Source organism: Camelus dromedarius, chromosome 3 (genome assembly GCF_036321535.1).
Source record: "Camelus dromedarius isolate mCamDro1 chromosome 3, mCamDro1.pat, whole genome shotgun sequence".
Lineage (NCBI taxonomy): Eukaryota > Metazoa > Chordata > Mammalia > Artiodactyla > Camelidae > Camelus > Camelus dromedarius.
The window spans coordinates 100358662-100379367 of NC_087438.1; the positions used below are offsets into that span (position 1 = coordinate 100358662).

Below are 20706 nucleotides of genomic sequence, written 5' to 3' on the forward strand. Positions count from 1 at the left end.
CTCCCCAAGGGCCATGCTGCAGTTCTCCCCTGCTTTGAGGGCGTCCAGACTGCATGCTTTGCATTTGAGTTCTTTGGAGAAAAGATGCTGTTTCACTCCAGGAAAAGAACAAGGATCCTGCAGGAGCCCTCTGCTGTGTAGGCTGCGAGCCCGTGTGTCTCTGCTCCCAGACAACCAGGGTGGAGAGTGCAGTTATGAGCATCATAAGGCTCTGCAGCCTTGGCAGAGTTTTCTCGTCCATCTTTTTCTCATAGCTGGTTTTTTCCTAAGGGATGGGCCCAGCAGAGAGGCTCAAATAACTTGTAAAGACAAGTCTCACTTTAATAAAAAAAGAAACCCCGTGCTATTTATATATTCATATATATATAGAGAGAGAGAGAGAGAGAATGAAAGGATAGATATGAAAGTGCCTGGAGGAGAAAAAAAAAGTTTATATATATTATATATATAATTGTATATACAATTTTATATATGGGAGAAGAAAAGGCCTGAAACCTATTACAGAGAAGGAAGACTAAGGCACTGAGAAGTGACTTGTACACGGTCACATGACTGGTGAGAGCCAGGCCAGAACTCAGGACTTCTTGTCCTCAGCCAGCACTCTTTCCTCCAACCACAGGGGTGGCCCGAAATTTAAGTTTCCGTGTTTGGCAGCCCCAGAGCCTGGCCTCCTCCTCTAGGTTTTCTGTCTGGCTTCACCTTTGAAGGTGGAAGAGATAGCTTTTTACTATATCCTTTTATCCTCACCCTGGGAGTAAGGTAAAAATTCCGATGATACTTTCCTGATACTCAAGTTATTCCCTAATTATTTCTTAGGTGTATTTGGGACACTCTGGGAAACGTTCATAGGAGACCAGATATGGCTTGGATTGCTGTGGTTAGATTGCTGATTGCCCCATGAGGACCTGAGCCAAAGCCAGCTACAGTGACCAGAAAGTCACCTTTCAGAATGCCTCACTCATTCCTGAAAGATACTTTGGCATTAGGAGAATGTGGCTCCTTCATTTTGATCAAAAGGAAGTAACATCTTCAAAACACTGACCCTTGGGCTGAATGGGTTGGGCCACTCAGGACAGTGGAATCTTTCGGCTAAAAAACTAAAATGTACTCACTGCTTTGACAGTATTCATTTTCTTGGGTCTCTAAGCCTGGGGGCCCTGTTGCCTGTCCAGTGTCTCCACCTTTCCTCTCCCTTCCATCCCCGGAAGTACTTCCGGATTGGCAGAGGACAGTAGCAGTAGAGTCTGCCTACCCCATGTGTTTGGGGTCACGGTTACTCAGTACCGATCACTCTGGCCATTTGGACAATGCCCTTCCACAGCCCGTTAGGAAGCTGCCATTTAGAAACAGGCAAGGCGGAGTAGGGCTTGGAATTGGCTGTTACTGAGCTGTGTGCCAGGGTGAGCCCGGACGGCAGCACGGGTGGCAGTCCTGGTGGGGAGCTAGCCCAGGAGAGGACAAGATCCCCTAGGCGCTGTCGCAGTCGGCAGCCAAGAGGTGGGGGCGTGCACCCTTGGGTCGGGTGCAGTGGATCCTTCCCCCAAACCCCCTTCCCAAACATGAAGCTTCAGATTTCCTTCCCTGGGCAGAGCTTTTAAAAGGAAAACCCCAATTAGACCTCATTAGTGGGCCCATGAACTCCTACATAATGTCTCCTGTGGCAGTGGCCTCCCTCCTCCCTCTCCTGTGGGCTGTCAGTGCTTGTTAGTCGAGGCTCAGGGCCGGAGGTGCCTTTCGCAGCACAGCAGAGAAAGGGGACTGGAAGAGCATTTCCTCTTCCTTTTCCTCGCACCCCTCGAAAAGCTCCCAGTCCCAGACTCACACCTTGCATTCACACAGGGGCCCCTGGAGATTATGCCTAAGTGATCAAGCCGTTGCCACGCACCAGACTCACTGAGCCCACCTCCCCATACAGTGGAGAATGGGTGGTCATTCTGCAGGGTTTGCAAGGGCACTTGAGGGAAGCCCCTCTGAGTGCTTTCCAGGCCTCGTGCCATGCTCAGAAGTGAAAATTAAAAATGAACTAGCAGCAGGTTCCAAGCTGGTTTGTGCCCTTGCAGGCCCAGCTGAGGTCTGAAGGGCACTGTCTCAGGACAGCCAGCGGCACCCCAGGCTCTCTGTGTCCAGTGTTGAGATTCTCTGCAGAGAACAGGGAAGCCAACGAATCAAAGATGCTTGGTGGCAATTTTTTATTTCTTTATTCAGAGCCAAAGCCTACAAGAGGAGTAACCTCTTTTAAATGCACTCCTTCTGTCATCCCTGCCATTTTTGTGCACATCCCGGGGGAGCGGGAGGAGGTCTCAGGGGAGAAGACCTTCTCGTGGACTGTCAGTCACCTGTTTGAGAGAAAAGGAGGGCCCTTTCCTGACCTTCATTTTTATTTTTCACCTACTGTTTTATTAAATATTAGCATTATTCAGTTCCCAAAGCCTGATATTAGTGGAAAATTACTTCTGTGGCATGATAGTCTTGGGCATGTGAGGCTGTTCCCTCTGTTTCTTTCCTGCCAGGGACCCCGTTTGGTTTCCCTGGCTTGCCCCTGTTTTGGCCCGTTCCCTGGATTAAATGAGGTTAATAAGTAACCTCTCTGAGAATCCAGCCGGAAGAGCCTGGCCTCGGGTGATTTTTATCTCACCTTTTATCTCCCCGTCCCTGGTCTCTTTGCTCTCTCCCCGCCTGCTCTGCCCTGTCCTCAAGGGACGATGACCCTGGCTTATGTCCACTGGATTCTCCTTCCACCTTCCAGGTCACAGCAGGCTCCCCTTGCCTGTCAGTACAGGATTCGGGCTGTTTGAACACTTCGTAACGAGGTGACTCCTCCTCTCTGCTCCCCACTCCCTCCAAAGACAAAAAACAAAAGCCACAATTTTAGTTGCACATCAGCTGTTTGGGCCCTTGCTGGCCCACATACAGACCTGGTTCAGTTAGATCACAGAATGTGCCCCCTTGTCCCGACCTTGATTCTGACATTCATGATAATTACACAGGAAGAGCTGCTTTCCAGCTGGAGCTGATACGTTCTAAAGGCTCGTCCTCCCTTCACTCCCAGGGAGCTCACTTCATCGTCTCCCACTTTCCCCATTTTCTCCCACCTGGCCATCCTCTCCTGGCTACTGGAAGACCAGAGAGACCACCAGTGAACAGCTTCTGGATCACCATTTGTCCGATCATTGTGCACAACAGACCCTTTAAGTCGTCTTTCCTTCCGTTTTCGTGGAACCAGGACTACAAATTTGAGATGCCTGGCCCTGGTATAGTTTTCCAAGCATCCCTGATTCCTCTTTCCCAGAGGGAAGCTGACTTGGTGACTCCGAGAAGTAACAGCCCCATGAGGACCCGTGACGCCCTACCCCTTCTGCTTCTGTCTGGATTTACCCGAGACCGGCCAGCCCTCAGCTAAATCTCCTTCAGCCACAAGAAATCAGTGTGTCATGGAGGGTTAGCCTCACTGGGTCCTTAAGACTCTGCATTAGCCAGATGAAGACCATACATGTGAAGTAAATCATATATACCCCTTGAATAATTGTCTGTCCCAGAGGACCTCCTTGCTCCTTTGTAAGTCTGCTCTGGAGCCCCTAAGTATGAATTCAGGTGGCTTAGAAGGAGAGGGAGATTGCTTTCAGCAAATACAGAGCCAACTTTTGACTGCTGAATGTCATTTTTCTTGTGACCCTTGAGAAGAAGTCCGTAGATCATTTGGACCTAGTTGGATATTAAAGCAAAAATTGATAGACAGCCATAGAATTCAGCAGTACTTGCAACTTGCTCTCCAGAAGAAGGGTTAGCAGTCTCTGGCCGTTGGGTCAAATCCAGCCTGCCACCTGGTTTTTGTAAGGAAAGTTTTGCTGGAACACAGCCACACATTCATTTGCGTGTTGTCTGTGGCTGCTTTTGCACTACGATGCAGAGTTGAGTCATTGCAACGGAGACCAGATGGCCCACGAAGCCTAAAATATTTACTGTCCAGCCCGTTACAGAACAAGTTTGCCAACCCGTGCTCTGGAAGGATGGTTCTCAGCCCCGGTTGTACACTGGAGTCACTTGGAGAGCTTTATGAAAATACTGATGGCTGTAGTTACGTCTGCAAGTCAGGGGAGAACCCGGGCATCTGCATTTGTTAAGGTTCCCCTGGAGGTTCCGATACACAGCGAGAGCGGTAGTCAGCACGCTTTGGATATGAGACAGGCACAAAAAATGGCATCACGTCGCCCATCCCTTCTCCCTCCCCACACACGCACGTGCGTGCTCTCACGCACACACGTGTGTAACTGCTCACACCCACACCTTGTCTGTTCCCTGCCCTACCCTGGGGTCGGGGAGTTCCAGCTCTGGAATCGTGCTCCACCAGCCCAGTGGGAAATCAGTAACATCTGGGAGAGCTCATGTCCGCCCGGGGCCTGGAGCCGGAACCTGGCTCTGCTAGAATTTCTCCTTTTTGACTCACTGAGCCTGGCCAACCTTCAACAGGGTCTGCCGGGAGTGTTCCCCAGAGCCACTTGGAAGCTCTTTCCTGCCTCCACCTCCCTCCTGCCCAGCTAGTCCTGCTCCAGAAATGGGGTGCAGCCTGCCCTCCCGCTGCTCAGCTGTTGTAACTCCCAGTGGAGGTTTTAACGCGAAACGAGGTCACCCCACGACGAGTGTGGTTTCTCCCCGGCTCGCGGCTTCCCTCTGAATATTTCTCGTTCTCACTCTGGTGACCTTTGCAGCTTTTCTGCCTCGTGTTTTGCCATCTGGATGCCTTGTCAGGCTCTTCCCATGAGAGAAGGCTAGATGGCTTGTGGGGAAGGGGAGGAAGAGAGATGAAATACCGGGGGTTTTCAGAGGGCTTTTAAAAAATGCTAAATAAACTCCTGTTTTCTCCAGCATGCCGTTCCGGAAGGCAAAAGCCTTGTATGCCTGCAAAGCAGAACATGACTCCGAGCTGTCGTTCACAGCAGGGACGGTCTTCGACAATGGTGAGTCTCTCCTCCCCCCGCAGAGATGTGGGGGGGACGCAAAGCAGTAACTGGAGCGGTCGGTTACTTTCTACCTGGGGAACAGCTCAGTAGAACAGGTAAGACCGCAAAGGCACGTGTGTGTGTGTGTGTGTGTGTGTGTGTGTGTTTCTCTTCCCAAAGAGGCGCAGTGGCGGGACCTCAGGAGGCCCTGCCAAGAGGGGACAGGTGTCATTAATTCTGCACTCTAGCAGAGACTGTCATCAAGATGTCATGGGCATTAAATGCGATGATACCTGGTACAGGCTTTGAGCATCTGGAGCTGGATGAAGGGAGGAGACGAAGGAGTGAAGAACAGGGATGTTGAGGCCACAGGGTCTGCGCCCATCCTCTGGGCTTCGGTGGGATTCACTGTCTGCAGCAGGCGAGGCTGGTTTCCGAGACGGCCGGGCGTTGGGTGAGCTCGGGGCAGATAAGCTGCACTGCGTCCCTGCTCATCCTCCCGCAGCTGCTGGGAGCGCCTAGGTGACCCCAGAGTCAGACCACCCCTGCAGAGCACCAGCTGTCCTGCACAGGCATCCTGGTGGGGAAGTGGATTCAGGGCACCTGCCCCGCGGGCCTGCACCTTGCTTGGTGCACCATGTCTTTGTTCCATTTGTTTGCGTTCCTCCCTTTGAAAAAAAGCATGGAGCGGGGAGGAATATTTTAAAAAATGAAAATTGATGGAATTGATGTCATAATTTTTCGTAACTTATGATTCGCCTAAGAGCAAAATCAGGATTCTGGGGAAAAGCCCAAGTTTCTGTTACAGCTGAGATTTCCCCCAGATGAAGTTCTCCTTGGGGGTTAATCCTTCTGGATTCTTGGGTGAAAAGGTCTGTTTGTTTTGCTCAAAGGAAGAAGCAAAAACCAGATGTCTGGTTTCAGGAACTAGACATTTTCTGGGCCTCCCTTCCTGACCTCAGGTGGGGCAAAGGCACCGTTCCCTGGCAGGGGTGAGTGCACAGGGCCCCAGCATCCCTTCCCATTGCGGCTGCGCGGCCCTGCCTGGGCCTGGACCACACCTCCTCCTGCCTGCCAGCAGGACGGGGCAGCCAAGAATCCCTCATAGCCCTGGGGAGCCAGAGCTCTAGATGCTGGCCACCGAAGCGCACGTCCTGGCTGGACCACATGCTTATGTGTGACCCCGAGCAGTGACTTAACCTCTCTGTGCCTCAGTTCTACCATCACAGATGGTTGTGAGAGGAAATCAAGCTAGTGAACATCACATTTTCAAATTAGTACTCAGCACATACTAAGCTTTCACTGTGTCCATTGTTATGATGATGATCATCATCTTGATTATGTGCATCTTAGAAACAGACCCTGATGCTCTTATAGTTTCTTTTTTGCTGATATGACCCAGACCTGGCTCTCCCGGCTGGGCAATAGGTGAGGGCCTTGGGGTCCCAGCCAGTGCAGAGGTGGGCTCCTGGGGACCAGCCTTAAATGCATCCGCATGCAGAGGCCCTGCCTGCCTCTCTGTGTGCCCAGCCTCTGCATCCAGCATGGTGCAGATCAGATTCAGGTGTGGGTAGACAGAATGTGAAACAGGGCTCAGAGTCTCTGGGGGACTCCCAGGTCACACTCAGTGGCCTTCAACCTTCTGAGCCAGTGGGGCTGGGGTGCTTCTGCCTACTGATGAGCAAGATTTGAGAGATCCCTACATCTGCAGGTGAATCCAGTGCTTAAAGGTCTGTCCTCTAAACCACAATTCACTGCTCCCTTTGGCAGGGACCACCATGTTCCCATCAGCTATTCACTCTGACAACACGAAGGACCCCTGGTCCCAGGGGCTGAATTGGTCTGAGTTCTCAAAAGGTCTGTGTGTGCCTGTGTGTCTGTCCTATTTGGGACTCCTCTTCCTAAGTGCAACCCACTTCTACTTTTTTTCGAGCAGCTTTATTGAGACAGCCACTGACCGTACAATATGCCCGTTTAAAATGTATAATGCAGTGGGTTTTAGTATATTTAGACTTGTGCAGCCATCACCACCATCTAACTCTAGAATATCGTTACCTCCAAAGAAACCCTGTTCCCTTTAGCATTCATGCCCCATTTACCCCCAACCCTACTCCATCCAGCCTAGGCAACCACGAATCTACTTACTGTCACTATAAATTTGCCTGCTCTGATGTTTCTGTGGATAGAATTATATAGTATATGGTGTTTATAACTGGCTTCTTTCACTTTGCATAGTATCTTCAACGTCATACCGGTTGTAGTATGCAACAGAACTTCATTCCTTTTTCTTGCCGAGCAATATTCTGTTGTATGGACATACCACAGTTTGTTTATCCATTCATCTATTGATGGACATTTTGATTATTTTCGCTTTTGGGCTGTTATGAGTAACGCTCCTATGAACATTTGCATATAAGTTTTTGTGAGGACATATGTTTTTCGTTCTCTTGGTAATCCACCCAGGCATGGGATGCCTGGGTCATAGATAAGTCTGTGTTTAACTGAGGAACTGCCCTACTGATTTCCAAGTGGTGTTGCACATTTGACATTCCCACCTTCTTCCATTTTTTTTTTTTAAGTTTCCTTTTTGAATCAGTCTAACTAGCTAACCAAAAAAAGAAAAGAAAAAAGATACTGGGGGATTTTTAACTGCCAAGTCCGTGACTTCCAGCAGGTTCTGGGACTAATTCTGTCCCACAACTAGGTAATCATCATAAATCCTATAAGGACGAATGAGAGCAGGAGAGAGTCAGAGGCCCCACCCCACCTTCCTGTGGTCTCTGGGGATCATGGCAAAGTTTGTTGACACTAGTTTCTTTTTAACCAGCAATGCCAGTAACCTTTCAGATTCCCTGAAGAGCAAAAGGCCAAATTAAGCCCCGAAGACAACACTTCTCAGTGTTGACTGGGCTGCAGTCGAAGAAGGGTGTGACAAAATGTCAATCCAGTTTTTAGACTAGTTTGGCTGGGAATATTTTATGATGTTGGGTTTTTAGAGGATGCTCCTGAGACCCTGTTTCCCCCCTCCCTTCAGCCTTATGGGAGAAATCGGGCATTAGCGGGAAAAGAACTATTCACGTGCAAGGGAGATCCTTTCTTTGTTTATCTTTTGGTAATTTATTGCTGGAGATAGCAGATAAGGGTTATTTCAGTTGGATGCTTTGTCGCTGTCAGATTAAATCATTAGACTAATCGGAAGTTTCCTAATGACTGTGTGTGTGTCTGTGTGTTTTCAGGATCAAGAAGAAATCAGGAGGAGGAAGAGGGAGGGGCACCTCAAGGGGAAAGTCTGTTGTTCATAATGGTTAATCTCCAAGTCTCCAGAGTCCAGGGGCCCAATGCAAATCTGGGGAGGCTGCTCAGTCAGCTTTTGGACTTTGTGCACTGGGCAATGGATGTGCAATACTCGGAAAGAAGTCCAGTGTCAGCGCTTGCCAGTCTACTAGGAAACTGTCCTTTTCACCAAGAGTACCTCAGACAGTAACTGGAAAGAGAAATAGCTGGTATCCTCAGGAACATTAGTCATCTAGAAGCAGTGTGATTAGCGATACCTGGAAAATTCACACGGCATTCACTAAAATTGGGTTCTTGGGATACTTTCATCAAGATTGGAGACGGGCCGGGATCCTTCATTCCCGGGGCGCAGGGTGTGGCTTGAGTGCAAGTCAGGGCAGCCGCAGGTTTCCTCTGCTGATCGAGAACATGTCAGGCAGTGGGCCTACACAGAGTTCCCTGGTGGAGTCTTTCAGCCTCCCCAGCCGTCTCCGTCTCTCCCGAGCATTGCCACCAGCCACCAGCTGGTCTTGTCGCACTCAGCCTTGCCCCCATAACCTGTGCCCTGCACAGCCACCAGAGTCATCTTGGGAAAGTGGAAGTCCCATCATGTTACGAGCACCCTGCTTCCTGTGCTCCAGCCGCCTCCTGTCGCTCTTAGAATTATTGACGGGGAGGACGTCCCCCGCCCCACCCCTGCCCTCTGGCCCCCTCTCACCCACGCTGGATACACAGCAGCCTACCAGGCCACACCTTTGTGTTCTCAAACAGGGTTGGCAATGACCTGCCAGCGAAGTCCAGCCTGCTGCCTGTTTTTGTAAATAAAGCTTCATTGGAACACAGCCACCCCCACCTTTTTGTTTACATATTTTCTACCGCACAACCATGCCGGGGTTGAGCAGTTACACATTTATGATCTGGCTTTTTAAGAAAAACTTGCAGAGCGCTGCTTTGAGATCACAGCAAGCTTTTCCCCATCTTAGGGCCTTTACACTTGCGTTACGCGCTGCCTGGCAGGCTCCTTTGGATGATTTAGGTTTTAGCTTTGTGAACTCTTCCCCACCCACCCCCATCCCTATGCCAGTCTCTTCCTCTCCCCTCAGCACTACCCAAAATGACATGCCGGCTTATTATAGATCGTCCCTCCCCGCGGGCAGAATCTTGACTGCTTCTTCTGTACCACGTGGAGGAACCTAGCACAATGCAGGCTCGTGGTAGGTGCTTAGTGAACTCACTTGTGAAGCGAGTCAATGCATTCTACTGCACAGGGGTCCGCGCCTCTTCCAGCCAGTGCTGCTTCCCCTCGGGGCAGCCGGCCATCAGAGATCTTAGTCACACACGCGCTTCTTCTCCCGGTGAGCAAAGGAGACGGGCAGCGCACGAGTTGCACGTGCAGGGGTGTATGGTGTGTGTATGCGTTGAGCTGAGAGTGGTTGGCAGGAAGCACACCTGGGTCGGCAGCAGCTTACATTTGTTGTATGCCTGCTGGGCTGGAGAGCCGCCCAGGCAGCTCACTGCACCAGCCCGTGTGTTTACATAGCCCATGGGACACTGGTGCAATTCAGAAGGTTGGACATTGGCGCGATTCAGCCCAGCAGGTACTTCGGAGCATCTCCGATGTCCAGAGCATTGGGCTGGGCCAAAGTGGTAGCGTTTAAGACCGCAGACCCTGGCGTCAGATGTCCTGGGTTCCGATCCACCACCGTCGTCTACCAGCTGTGTGATCTGGGGCAAGCTGCTTCACTTCTCTGAGCCTCAGGTTCTCAGCAGTAAAATGGGGATAACGGTGGAAGCAACTCCACAGTCATTCTGCAGGTGAAAAGAGGCGGTGCAGGTGAAGCGCTCAGCACAGGGTCCCCCACCTTGGGACGTGCTCAGCATGTGCATCATCGTTCTTATCATTAAGGGCCACGCTCTCCGGCTGCATAGAGACACAATGTAGTGGGAAAGGGCTTGGTCTCTGGGGTCAAACAAACTGTGTTCACACTGTGGTTCTACTCTTGTGACCCCGCACAAAGTAATTTACCTCTCTGAGCCTTAATTTTCTCATCTGTGAAGTAGGGATCACAATAGTACAAGCTAGGATCTTTAGATCAAGTGAGTCAGTATATATTCAGAGTTCTGAGTCCATGGCTCTTTCCTGATCACCGGGTAAACATTTCTAGGTGTTCACTTTTATCATTATAATTCACCAGAGGGCAGTCATTGAAGAATGTTGAGCGGTAGAATACAAATTAAAATGCACTTAACTACTAGTTAGAGAAACAAAACCTAACACATTTGAACAGCCTTAGTGGAACCCTGAATAACATGCAGTCCGCAATGTGAGCGTTCCAGGAGCCCAGAGAAGGGAGGAAGCAGGTAGATGGAATTCCAGGACGATATTTATGGAGGAGGTGGGGCTTCAGCTAAACCAGGAGGTGCGAGGAAAGGAAAGAGAAGGCAACAGAAAGGCGGGGGTGGGGGGAGGCATCTGGGGCTGCCTCCCACCTCCATCAGTTCATGAGAATTTGCATTTTAATTCTTATTATCACCCTCGTTACAGAGGCATTTTGGCACTGAAAAGTTATAACTTAGCTTTCCGAGAATGAGTCAAAATACATTCCCTGGGCCCCCCTCCTAGAGATTCTGCTGCCACTGCTGTGCCAGGAGGCCCAGGGATCTGCAGTTTTAATAAGCATCCGGGTGGTTCTGTTGCACACGGTCTGAAGCCTGACTTGCTGGCTCCCCTGAGTCAGCCGTCTGACCCAAAGGCTGCATTGTCCCCAGCCGTCCCCCGTGCCATATCTTTTGTTCTCCAGTTTGGAGGGCCTCCTTTGTCCCCTCCGATTCATCCCTTACTCTGCACATTCCCTCTCTAATGTTTGCAGACGTTACCACCTCTGCACCTGAGCTGTGTTTGAACAGCTGGCCAGGAAGGGAGACTGAGAGAGATGGACTCCATGCAGCCAGGGGAATAACAGCTCAACCCAGAGCTCTGCTGTAAAGTGGGAGGGGTCTTTTTTTTTCTTTTATGTTGTTTATTTAGTTGGTTTATTCTTTTTCAGTCTTTTGTTTTAGGGGTGAGTTTGATTTGCTTGGTTTGGGTTCTGAACATTTGACATTTCCCCAAGCTTTGGTGGGTGTTGAGACCAGACCGTTACTCAGGTTTTACCAGGAGAGTCCTACAGACCAGTCCAAGTGACTGGACAAATGACGCAGGGTCCCCTACTGGCTCGCCCGTAATGAACATTAACTGTGCTTTCTCCACGTTGGCTCCTTGAACCCTCACAAGAACCCACTGAGGGGGACAGAGTTGTATTATGACTGCCTGATAGGTTGCAGAGAATCAGGTGATCTTGGCAGCATCAGCTGGACAGATGGGCAGAAGACAAGACAGCAGGGGTGTTTGGGTGCTAGTATCTTAGCAGTGGGCTGGGAGAGCTTGGGCACTGGAGAAGCCGGGTTGCTTTTAAGTCATGTTGTATTCTTCCTTCCCTGACGCTCCTTTCCCAGACTCCTCCTTGTATGGTGTCATGAATCCCAAATACCCTCACTATTTGGATTTATTCCTAAAGCCTAGAGCTATGAAATCATGCAAGCACATTGGAGGCCAGCTCATCGATGTCTGACCTTGTCTTTTCCTAAAAAAGCCTCCACGATCTAGCCAAGGTCAATATCGATCTTCTATAAGTCCCAGTGTGCGTCCTGCTGCTGCTTCCCCGTTTACTTCCTTTGGCCTCTGTTCTTCTTTCCCTGCAAATGGAAGCTTGAGTATGATAATAGTTTGGGAGGCGGAAATGCTTGTCTAAAATAAGCTCAGGAAGTCACTTAATTAGCCTAGGAAGGGAATAGGGGAAAATTCATTCTCTCCAAACAATCTCGGAAAATTGGAGTTTTCCTAAAACATCCAGAGCAAATGTCCTGCCTCGCCCAAGAGGGGTGTGTATATTCCCGGTTCACACGTGTGAACAGCCCCGTCTCTGAGTCTGCGATTCTCTTCCTCTTCCTTCGTGCCGTCGACAGCTTTGCAGACTTAGCTGGATTGTATACAATTTTTACAATATCACAGTAGTTTCCATGGAGATGGATTGTGATGTCACAGCATATTGGGTATGTTTCTTTGGATATGGAAAAATCAAAGCGGTAGAAATTTTGCAAATTGCGGTTCAGAAAGGGAGAGGAGAGCTTTCAGACTTGTATACAGGAGGGAGGAAAATTCTAGAGAACAGGAAAGAAAGCTAAGGAAGCGTATGGTTGGAACCAAGAGGGGGCTATTCAAAGACTATAAAATTTTTTTAAATGCAGAGGGAATCTGTAAGGAAATTAGAAGCAGAGGATGCGGATTCAAAGGGAAGTAAAATGCATGATTAGGAGCTAGATATCTTTAAGGACTGGGTCTTAGCGTCCTCCATGGGTACTTTTGTTGGTACATCATCTGCACTGGGTAGCTAGAGGAGAACATGGATGGATGGATGGATGGATGGATGCGTGCTTGCACACATAAATATATAGATGGAGAATCATAACTGTGACCTCGAACCTAAAAAGCAGAAATCTATGACTTCTTTATAGTTTAAACCAGAAACTTCAGAAAGTCCATGAAACCCCTAAAATTGTATGCAGAATTTTGAATGTCTGTGTCTTTTCACTTTTTGTTGTGGAGAAAGTTTAAAACGACCTTTATCAGATCCCCCAGTAGGTTCAGAACCTCTGGTTTAAGCAAGTCCTAGCGTTACGTAACGTGACGAGCAGCTGCACTCAGCCCCTAAACTTCCTGCACGCACACACAGCGCACGTCCGCCTTCTGTCCCGTCTATAACGCCCTCTCTTCTTGTTCCCTCTCCGCCTCCCTGTACAGTTCATCCATCTCAGGAGCCTGGCTGGTTGGAGGGGACTCTGAATGGAAAGACGGGCCTCATCCCTGAGAACTACGTGGAGTTCCTCTAACCATGGGCCCCAGCAGAACTGCTGAGCTTTCCATGGTGTCCGTGACGACCGCCGATGCCAGTGTTGTGGGCCGTTCCTCTTCGCCGCTGAGAAATGCGGGGTGACTGACTCTGCTGCTGCCTGTCGACACAAATGTTTCTGTGAACTCTGGTGTCACCCATCCCCATGATCATCTCAGCTGACATGCGGTGATACGGCACAAAACAGTAGATCAGCAGAGGAGGCCACTTGACTTTGATCACCAAGGGAAAGGCTTACAAAGCCATCGCTCTCGTTTAGCACCCTAAATGGGGGGTGTCCATGTTGTTTTGACAGTCATCCAAACCCCAACCTTCTGAACAAGGAAGTAAGTGAGGCAGAAGTAGTCCCCAGGAGCAGGCAGTGTGGCCGGCTCTGGCAGGGCCGGGCAGTGCCTGAGATCCAGGCTGGATCCACGGCCTCTGTTTACAGTAGATGCTCTGTCTATCCCACCTCTAATTACTTGAGACCCACAGTGCTCCAGGCAGCTGGGCCTGTTTGTTTGCAGGCAGGATGGAGAGGGGTTACGGCACTGTTTACATAAGATCCAATCTCTCACCATCTCTCAAGCAGCCGTTGGCCCAGCGTCAGCAGAATTCTGTCCAGTCCTCTCATGCAAGGGAGCACACGCACCCCACGGCCCCCCTCCCCCAAGCTAGGAACTTCTCTGCCACCGAGGGCTGCCATCGCCTCGTAACCACGGCAACCCCGCCTACTCTGAAACCAAACCGAAGAATCACACACACTCTTCTGCGCGACGTGTGTTTTTTCCCTTCCCCACTTTCGGTCGTTTTTTGAATGGTTTTCCAACAACCTGAAGCAGGACAATCAAGGCAGGAGAGTGGTCTCCTTGGGGGCAGAGCGAATAGCAGCTGGGAGCTGTTCCCTTTCTGATGAGTTTCAGCAGCACCAGGATATATTTGGAGCAAACTCTAGTAACCTCTTGAGATTAAATTTCATACAGGCTTCATATTTCTGTTCTTCCGTGCAACTCCTGTTTGCTTTCCAGAGGGCAATGTGCTGCCTCCCAATGGGTGACCCCCTCCCTCTGATTCATTCCCTTGTGGCCTCCCGTTCACCCATCCCTCCCCCGGTCCTTGTCCACCTCTAGGCCATCACTGACCGGCCCCCCAGGCGGTGCCCCAGGCTGCTGAGCACTGGTGCCCTGGCGGTTTTCAGGCCTGATTCCTGAGCTAGCCCCTTGACCTCTAGTTTAAAAGGGCATCTATGTTTACTGCTACTCAGAAAAAGGGAATTGTTCCTCAGGCTTTTGAGGCATGAGATGAATATCGTAAGCCATTGTGATTTAGAGGACACCAAAAGGTCGGGGCATGGAGGGTGGGACAGGTACCTTCTGAGAAAGAGAATTTCCTACTTGGACCAGAGGGGCTGGGTCTCGTGGAAGGCCGCCTTGGGTGGGGAAGTTTGGCCTGGAAGTTTCAAATTCACTTGGCCTCCAAAGAAGACAGTGCCAGTATCTTCCACATTTGAATGTCCTTGCAGGAGTGATTCTGGACCAACTCTAGAGTAAGGGACTGTCGAGCTCCTTCGGAGCCCCTCGGGAGGGCAGCCTTTCTCCAGAGTGTTTCCTGCCTCTGGAATTCCTTTTTAGGGAACTTTAAAGAAGAAAAGAAAAACTTGAATTGTGTTGAATTACTGTATCTTTTACATTTTTTTTTTGAAAAGATAAATTGTAAATAGAGTGATTTGAAATACTTTATGGCAAAGTTTTATATTTGATATTCTTGAAGCTAGTCGCTCCACGAGTTTAAGCTCTGATTTCTGAACAAGTGTGTGTAAGAGGGAGAGAGAGGACGCCAGGTTGCAGGGAGTCAAGGTCACGCCCTCTGTGGTCTTGAGGAAGGAGGAGACAGTCCTTGCACACTCTCCGCTGGGTCTCGTTGGTGGACATGACATGTCAGTGGTGTTCAGTCTTCTTTATCCAGATGTGTTTCTGAGCATCTCTTGGTCTTTGGATTTGGAGATGGAAAGAGCATCTCCCGGCAATGAACTTTTCAAAGGACTCCTACCTGGTAGTAAGATGAAGCTCAGGATTTAAATAGGTGAGGCCAGGGGTTAAGGTGGGGGTTTTTTGTTTTTTGTTTCGTTTTGGTATTTTTTTTTTTTTTTCATTTTTCTTCTCAGGTGTATTTCTTGGTACCCCAGGATACCAGGACAGAAGGAGATGGGATAATTGCGTGCTCCTTAAGGCTGACTCTTCTGCACATCTTCTAAGGCTTTATAAAAGAGGCTAAGCTAGTTTGCAAATGTTGTGTGTGTCTAAGTTCTAAGAACAACTGGTTTCTTAGGATCTTTAGGTCTCAAGATGCTGCTGCTTCCCCTTTCCCTAAACATGTTTTTGCCCCCTCCTATTCATCTCAGATTTCCTATAACCCCATTATAAAAGGGGAAAAAACTCCAAAGAGGGGTGGAGATTGTGCTGTTATAGATGGTTTGAAAGTTAATAGGAGTTTGGCATTGTGATTCAGTTCGTCAGCTCAGGATTACACTATTATCCAGGAGCTCACCAAGCAGCAAGTGAGATGCTACCGCTGAGTCAGGGAACAAGGATTAAGACTGGACCAGGACCAGGGTAGGACTCAGGAAAGCTACCACTGAAAACCCAAGAAGGAAAGGCTACACCTGCTCTTTGTGGACTTGGAACAGCTTGAGGACCTGTTCACAGGAGCCAGAAGGGACAAGCAGCCCCTATACCACTGTGCTTTCCAAATAGAGTATGCTTTTAGCACATTCGACATTTTAAATTGTCACCTGCCCCAGTGGACTCTTAACTAGAGCTCGCGGAGGGGGACCAGAAGGCCCAGGCCCTGGCTTTGGGAGCTCCTTGCTGAAGCGCGCCTGCTGACACTCGGCTCCAGCTCGGCCACTTGGAAAGTCCCTCCCTCCTCGGTTGGCCGTGATCTGAAGCCGAGAGAGATGGGGCCGCTGCCGATGGGAATTTTTAGGTAGACCCCCCTTCCTGGCTTCTCTGGGCCGTGCCAGGCCCGTGACAGATGGCTGCCCCGTTTCCCTTTCCCCAGCCAGGCTCCCCTTCTCCCTGATGGCCACAGACCTGGAGACGCTGTTCAGAATATGAGCCAACAAATAAGAAGGAACTTGAAGACGGAAAATGGGTGTTCCCCTCCCCCACGTCTGTGCTTCCCACCTCTAGCTCTGTCTGCTGCGATAGGGGGGTCTTAGGGCAGGTGAGGGGAGTGGACTGGGTATCAGAGTGGAAGACAGTTGACCCAAGTCCCTGAGCTTTGCCAGGAGCCTCGTGTTTCTTCCGGAAGGCCCTGGGATCAGGTAGGCGCGCACAGCCTGCATTGTTTTGGGGTCTCAAGGTTACTCCTCCTCAAGGCACTCACAGAATCCCTTGGCTGCAGAATGCAATGCCTTGAGAAGATAATCGTTTCAAGCCCTTTCCCCACCAAGGAAATTCCTGACTTGCTCAAGGCTGATGATACTCCCTTCTGCCTTCAAATCTAAATATCGAGGGATGGACCCTGCACTGCCTGCCTTGGAATCCTAGGACTGGGGCCAGTTTTTTGCTTCGTAATTCTACAGCCAATATGTGTTTTCCTCTAACAGACCAAACTGTTGCGGTTTTTTTTCCTAACATAATTCCAGTTCCTCTCCTCTTGCGGAGTAGTGCTTTTTGGACAGAAAGGCAAGGAGATAACAGAGAAAGCGAGCATTCAAGTATTGGCCAACTGGCATTAGCACAGAGCCATGCTGGTGACAGGGTCATTTCAGCATCTTCCAGGACTGTGTGCTTATGTGTACCACACCTGTAGCTCGAAGGGAAGTCTTTCTGCCATCAGAGTTTGTGTCTCTTGAAAATAGGCCATCCCTGTCACACCGAAAGCTCTGTCTTGACCAAAAACATCCATGATTGAGGAGGAGGCAGACCGAAATAATCGAGTAAAGATAACGTGACCAGATATTCATGACCATCCATTGGCACCTTTCGTCTTCTGGCTTCTGTTTCCAAAAGCAAGTCAGGACCGCTCAGTTTTCTAGATTCCCAGGTACAACAGTGGGTCTCATGGCACTCACAGTTCACTTTAATTCTGAATGTTTTAGGAGCAACCATGATACCCAAGTAGGTAGGTAGCCAGCCTTGAAGAAACCAAAAAACCTCTTAGCTACCTGACTTTAAAAGGAACTTCCTGGGTGTTCTACTAGTGAGTTATCTACCATATCTAGCACAGCAGACAGTACTCAGTTACCTAGACAACCCTGCCCCACACCTCTTTTAAGTCAACTGGGTGTCTTCTCACACACCCCGTGCTGGTGTTCCAAAAATGTATCTCATCCTGCTCAAATGTGTTTGGCAACCACACTGGTGCGCTGAGTGCTAAACCAGTTCTCTGTCAGTGTTGCATCCAGATGACAACAGCAGCAGAGGAATGGACCTTGCACAAACCTCCTGCATGCCCGAGACCAGACTCCAGCAAGTAATCATTAGCTTTTTTCCTTTCACTACCTACAGTATTGCTGTCACTAAACAGCTCCCCAAAGCAGGAGAGGCCGTACAGAGAATCCAGGCATCTTTCAGAGGCAGCCCTTGCTGAGATGTGATCTTCTAATGGAAGCACATGTATTGTTAGGAGAAAAAGGGTTGGATGTAAAGTAATGCTAGGAGCAAAAAGAGAAAGGCAAACCACACTGAAGAACTTCAGATTTTTTATAAGAGGGATAAATATAGGGGGAAAAAAATCTGTCACAGAGAAAATTCACAACTAATGCTTTTACAGCAGTTTTGCAGGAGACTACAAGATGAAAACATCTTTGAAGGCAGAATGCTTTAGAGAGCAAAGGCTTGGCACAGTCCTAAACCCACGTAAGGGTGGCAACCCTTATTATGTCAAAACTCTCTTTGGTGTAGTCATTGAGAACCAAGAGTAGTGATCACCAAAATGTCAGAATTACCTGGAGCGGTCCTGGAGAGGCCAGGACACCCAACACCATTCTACATCGACCATTTCTACAAAGTTGTCCAAACAGACACCTACAAGCCGCTTCCTTGGGTCTTCAGGTGCCAGGGTCAACCTTGTACCTGTGCTAAGAGGTTCATCTTATGATGATTCTTAAGTATTTACATATTAGTATGTGTTTGTGTGTGTGTGTGTGTACAGCTCACATTTATATATGTAAAGATGTAGACTCTTCTAGAAACCCACACAAGCTGGCAGCCGCTGAGCCTTGACAGCCTTTAAGATTTGAAGGTTGAGAACTAGAGAAGCAAGACAGGCTGTTGATTGACTATCAAAATGATCAAAGACGTCAGTGTAGTGCCATTTGAAAACTTTGTCCGTATTTATCGAATGGTTACGGTCTACAGCTGTAGTCCTCATTAACTTATTAAGAGTCATGTTGAAAAAAAGATCACACTCGTAAACAGCCGGTAGCTATTCCTAGGCTAGTGTTCACAAGCACTTTAAAAGGCATTGTGTCCATATTTCAGAGAAGACAATATTTGCATGCTTAATTCCTAATTTAGGCTACTTTTGAGTATATTATAAAGTGCTGTGTGACATAATATCAGTAAACTACTTAAAATGGCACTTTAATGTTTTTTTTAAAAAAATCATAAATGCACTGTTTTAAACTTCAATTCGGTATTGAATATTGACTAGTGTGTAGAATCCATTTTCGTAATTAAAAAGTAATTTGTGACTAGATTAGAGCTTTTTCCCTGTGATTCGTAAAACAGTTTTGCCATGTTCAGGCTTTATAAGGAAAAAAAAAAAAACCTGTGCTTTTGCGTCACTAAGCATATCTAAAGAGAAAATACAGTTTCTGTCAAGTGGCCTCTGAAACTTGGCTTCTTACATTAGGTTGGTTTATGTGACAATCTCGATGAAATGAGTGGAAGTATGATTTCTGAATTAAATGACTTTTCCATTTGGTGATACGTTTGTTTCTTGAGTTTCTGGTAAAGTTTTGACATGAGGCACATTTTAATATTTTTGTCAAACAGGCAAAGACCATGATCAAAGGTCACGGGTCTGGGCTCCTGCGGTCACTGGCGACAACTTCGGTGCTGATTTCTGACGTGCTCTGGGGAGCTCTGGGTTCCTTTGGGGAGAAGGTCAACTGCGAGGGAACTGGAGGGGGAGCTGTCAGGCATGTTAAATAATGAAGCCCCAAAGAGTCACGTTCCGATGAATGTTTCTGACTTTGTCTCCTGGAGTACATTTTTTTTAATTGAAGTGCAATTGACTTACAATGTTGTGTTAGTTTCTGCTGTACAGCACAGGGATTCAGTTGTACATATGTATGTGTGTATGTATATTATATACATTATTCTTTTTCATATTGTTTTCCATTACAGGCCATTACAAGATACTGAATATATATAGTTCCCCGTGCTATTCAGTAGGACCCTGTTGTTTACCTATTTTATATCTAATAGTTTGGATCTATTAATCCCAAACTTCTAGTTGATCGCAACCCCCCCGCCCCCCCGTCCCCTTTGGTAACCGTAAGTTTGTTTTCTATGTCTGTGAGTCTCTTTCCGTTTTGTAAGTTCATTTGTCTCGTTTTTTCCGATTCCAAGTATGAGTGATATCATGTGATATTTGTCTTTCCCTAGAGTACGTTTTTTATTCTTCCTCAATTCAAGTTTCAAATCAAACATTTTCTGGAACTTCATTAACACAGTAAGGGGTAATCAAAGAGCCAGAACGCAGACAGTACCCCCCACACAGCTGGGTGTGTCACACATGTTGTCGATCAGTTACTTGTAACATACTGTCGCAGGCTGACTCATGTAATTTATCACATCCCCACATCCCCCCCTCCCCGGGTACATGCTAAGATGCAGCCTGAGACCCAGGTTTACAGTCAGCTCCTGGCTTCTCCTGTGAGAGCAAGGGAGCCAGAAGAAGAGGACAGGGGGAGCCAGGACTCGGCATGGAGGGGGAGGCTTCCTGCTCCAGAAGCTTGCCCCAGACAAGCTGAAGGGGAGTGAGTCTCCCCTGGTGCCTGGTTCTGACGGGTGACTTATTTGAATTTGTGAGTCACACGTGAGCTGTTTATACTGTCCTCGTTTGCCACTTAATGAGGACTGATTTCCTCCTATGAACAGAACGGATTCACGGCACCTGCTGCCTTCACCGAGCATACACCCTGCCCTGGAGAATCCAGCATCTGCGGTGTTGTACGTGCGTGCGGTCACGCGCTGCTTAGGTCAGACCTTCTGAGTGGCGCACATGTCCGATGCCCATCACGTGGAGGATGAAATGTATGTACGGATTTGTGTCTTATCTCTGTAGTTGGCCTTCCCCCAGACTCCCCAATCACTTCTACTGTTTAACAGGAAAAGTTTTCATTTTCATGTTGCTTTTAGCAGCCATTCGGAGCAGAGCTTAAATTGTGTCTCGTCTTGTGGTTGGTTTGGTGTTTTTCACTTATTAGTTCTTGCCACACGATTGGTCATGAAAGCACGTTGGTTAGGAATGGCCTTGACTGACACTTGAAATCACATAAATGAAAGATTTTCTCAGACCTTAAACATGTTTGCTGTCTTTGGAATTAAACC

At 48.6% G+C, this 20706-nt stretch overlaps 1 protein-coding gene across 3 annotated transcripts in view; it reads left to right on the forward strand.

Moving 5' to 3' along the window:
• ARHGAP26 (Rho GTPase activating protein 26) overlaps window positions 1–19077 on the forward strand; it is a 414773-nt gene extending 395696 nt beyond the window's left edge. For all 3 annotated transcript variants that reach the window (XM_031449262.2, XM_031449260.2, XM_064484408.1), the window contains 2 exons: window positions 4864–4955; window positions 13051–19077. In XM_031449262.2, coding sequence (XP_031305122.1) covers window positions 4864–4955; window positions 13051–13139 — 181 coding nt within the window. In that variant the 3' untranslated portion in view covers window positions 13140–19077. The remainder of the gene's footprint in view (window positions 1–4863; window positions 4956–13050) is intronic.
• The last annotated feature ends 1629 nt before the right edge of the window (window positions 19078–20706 follow it).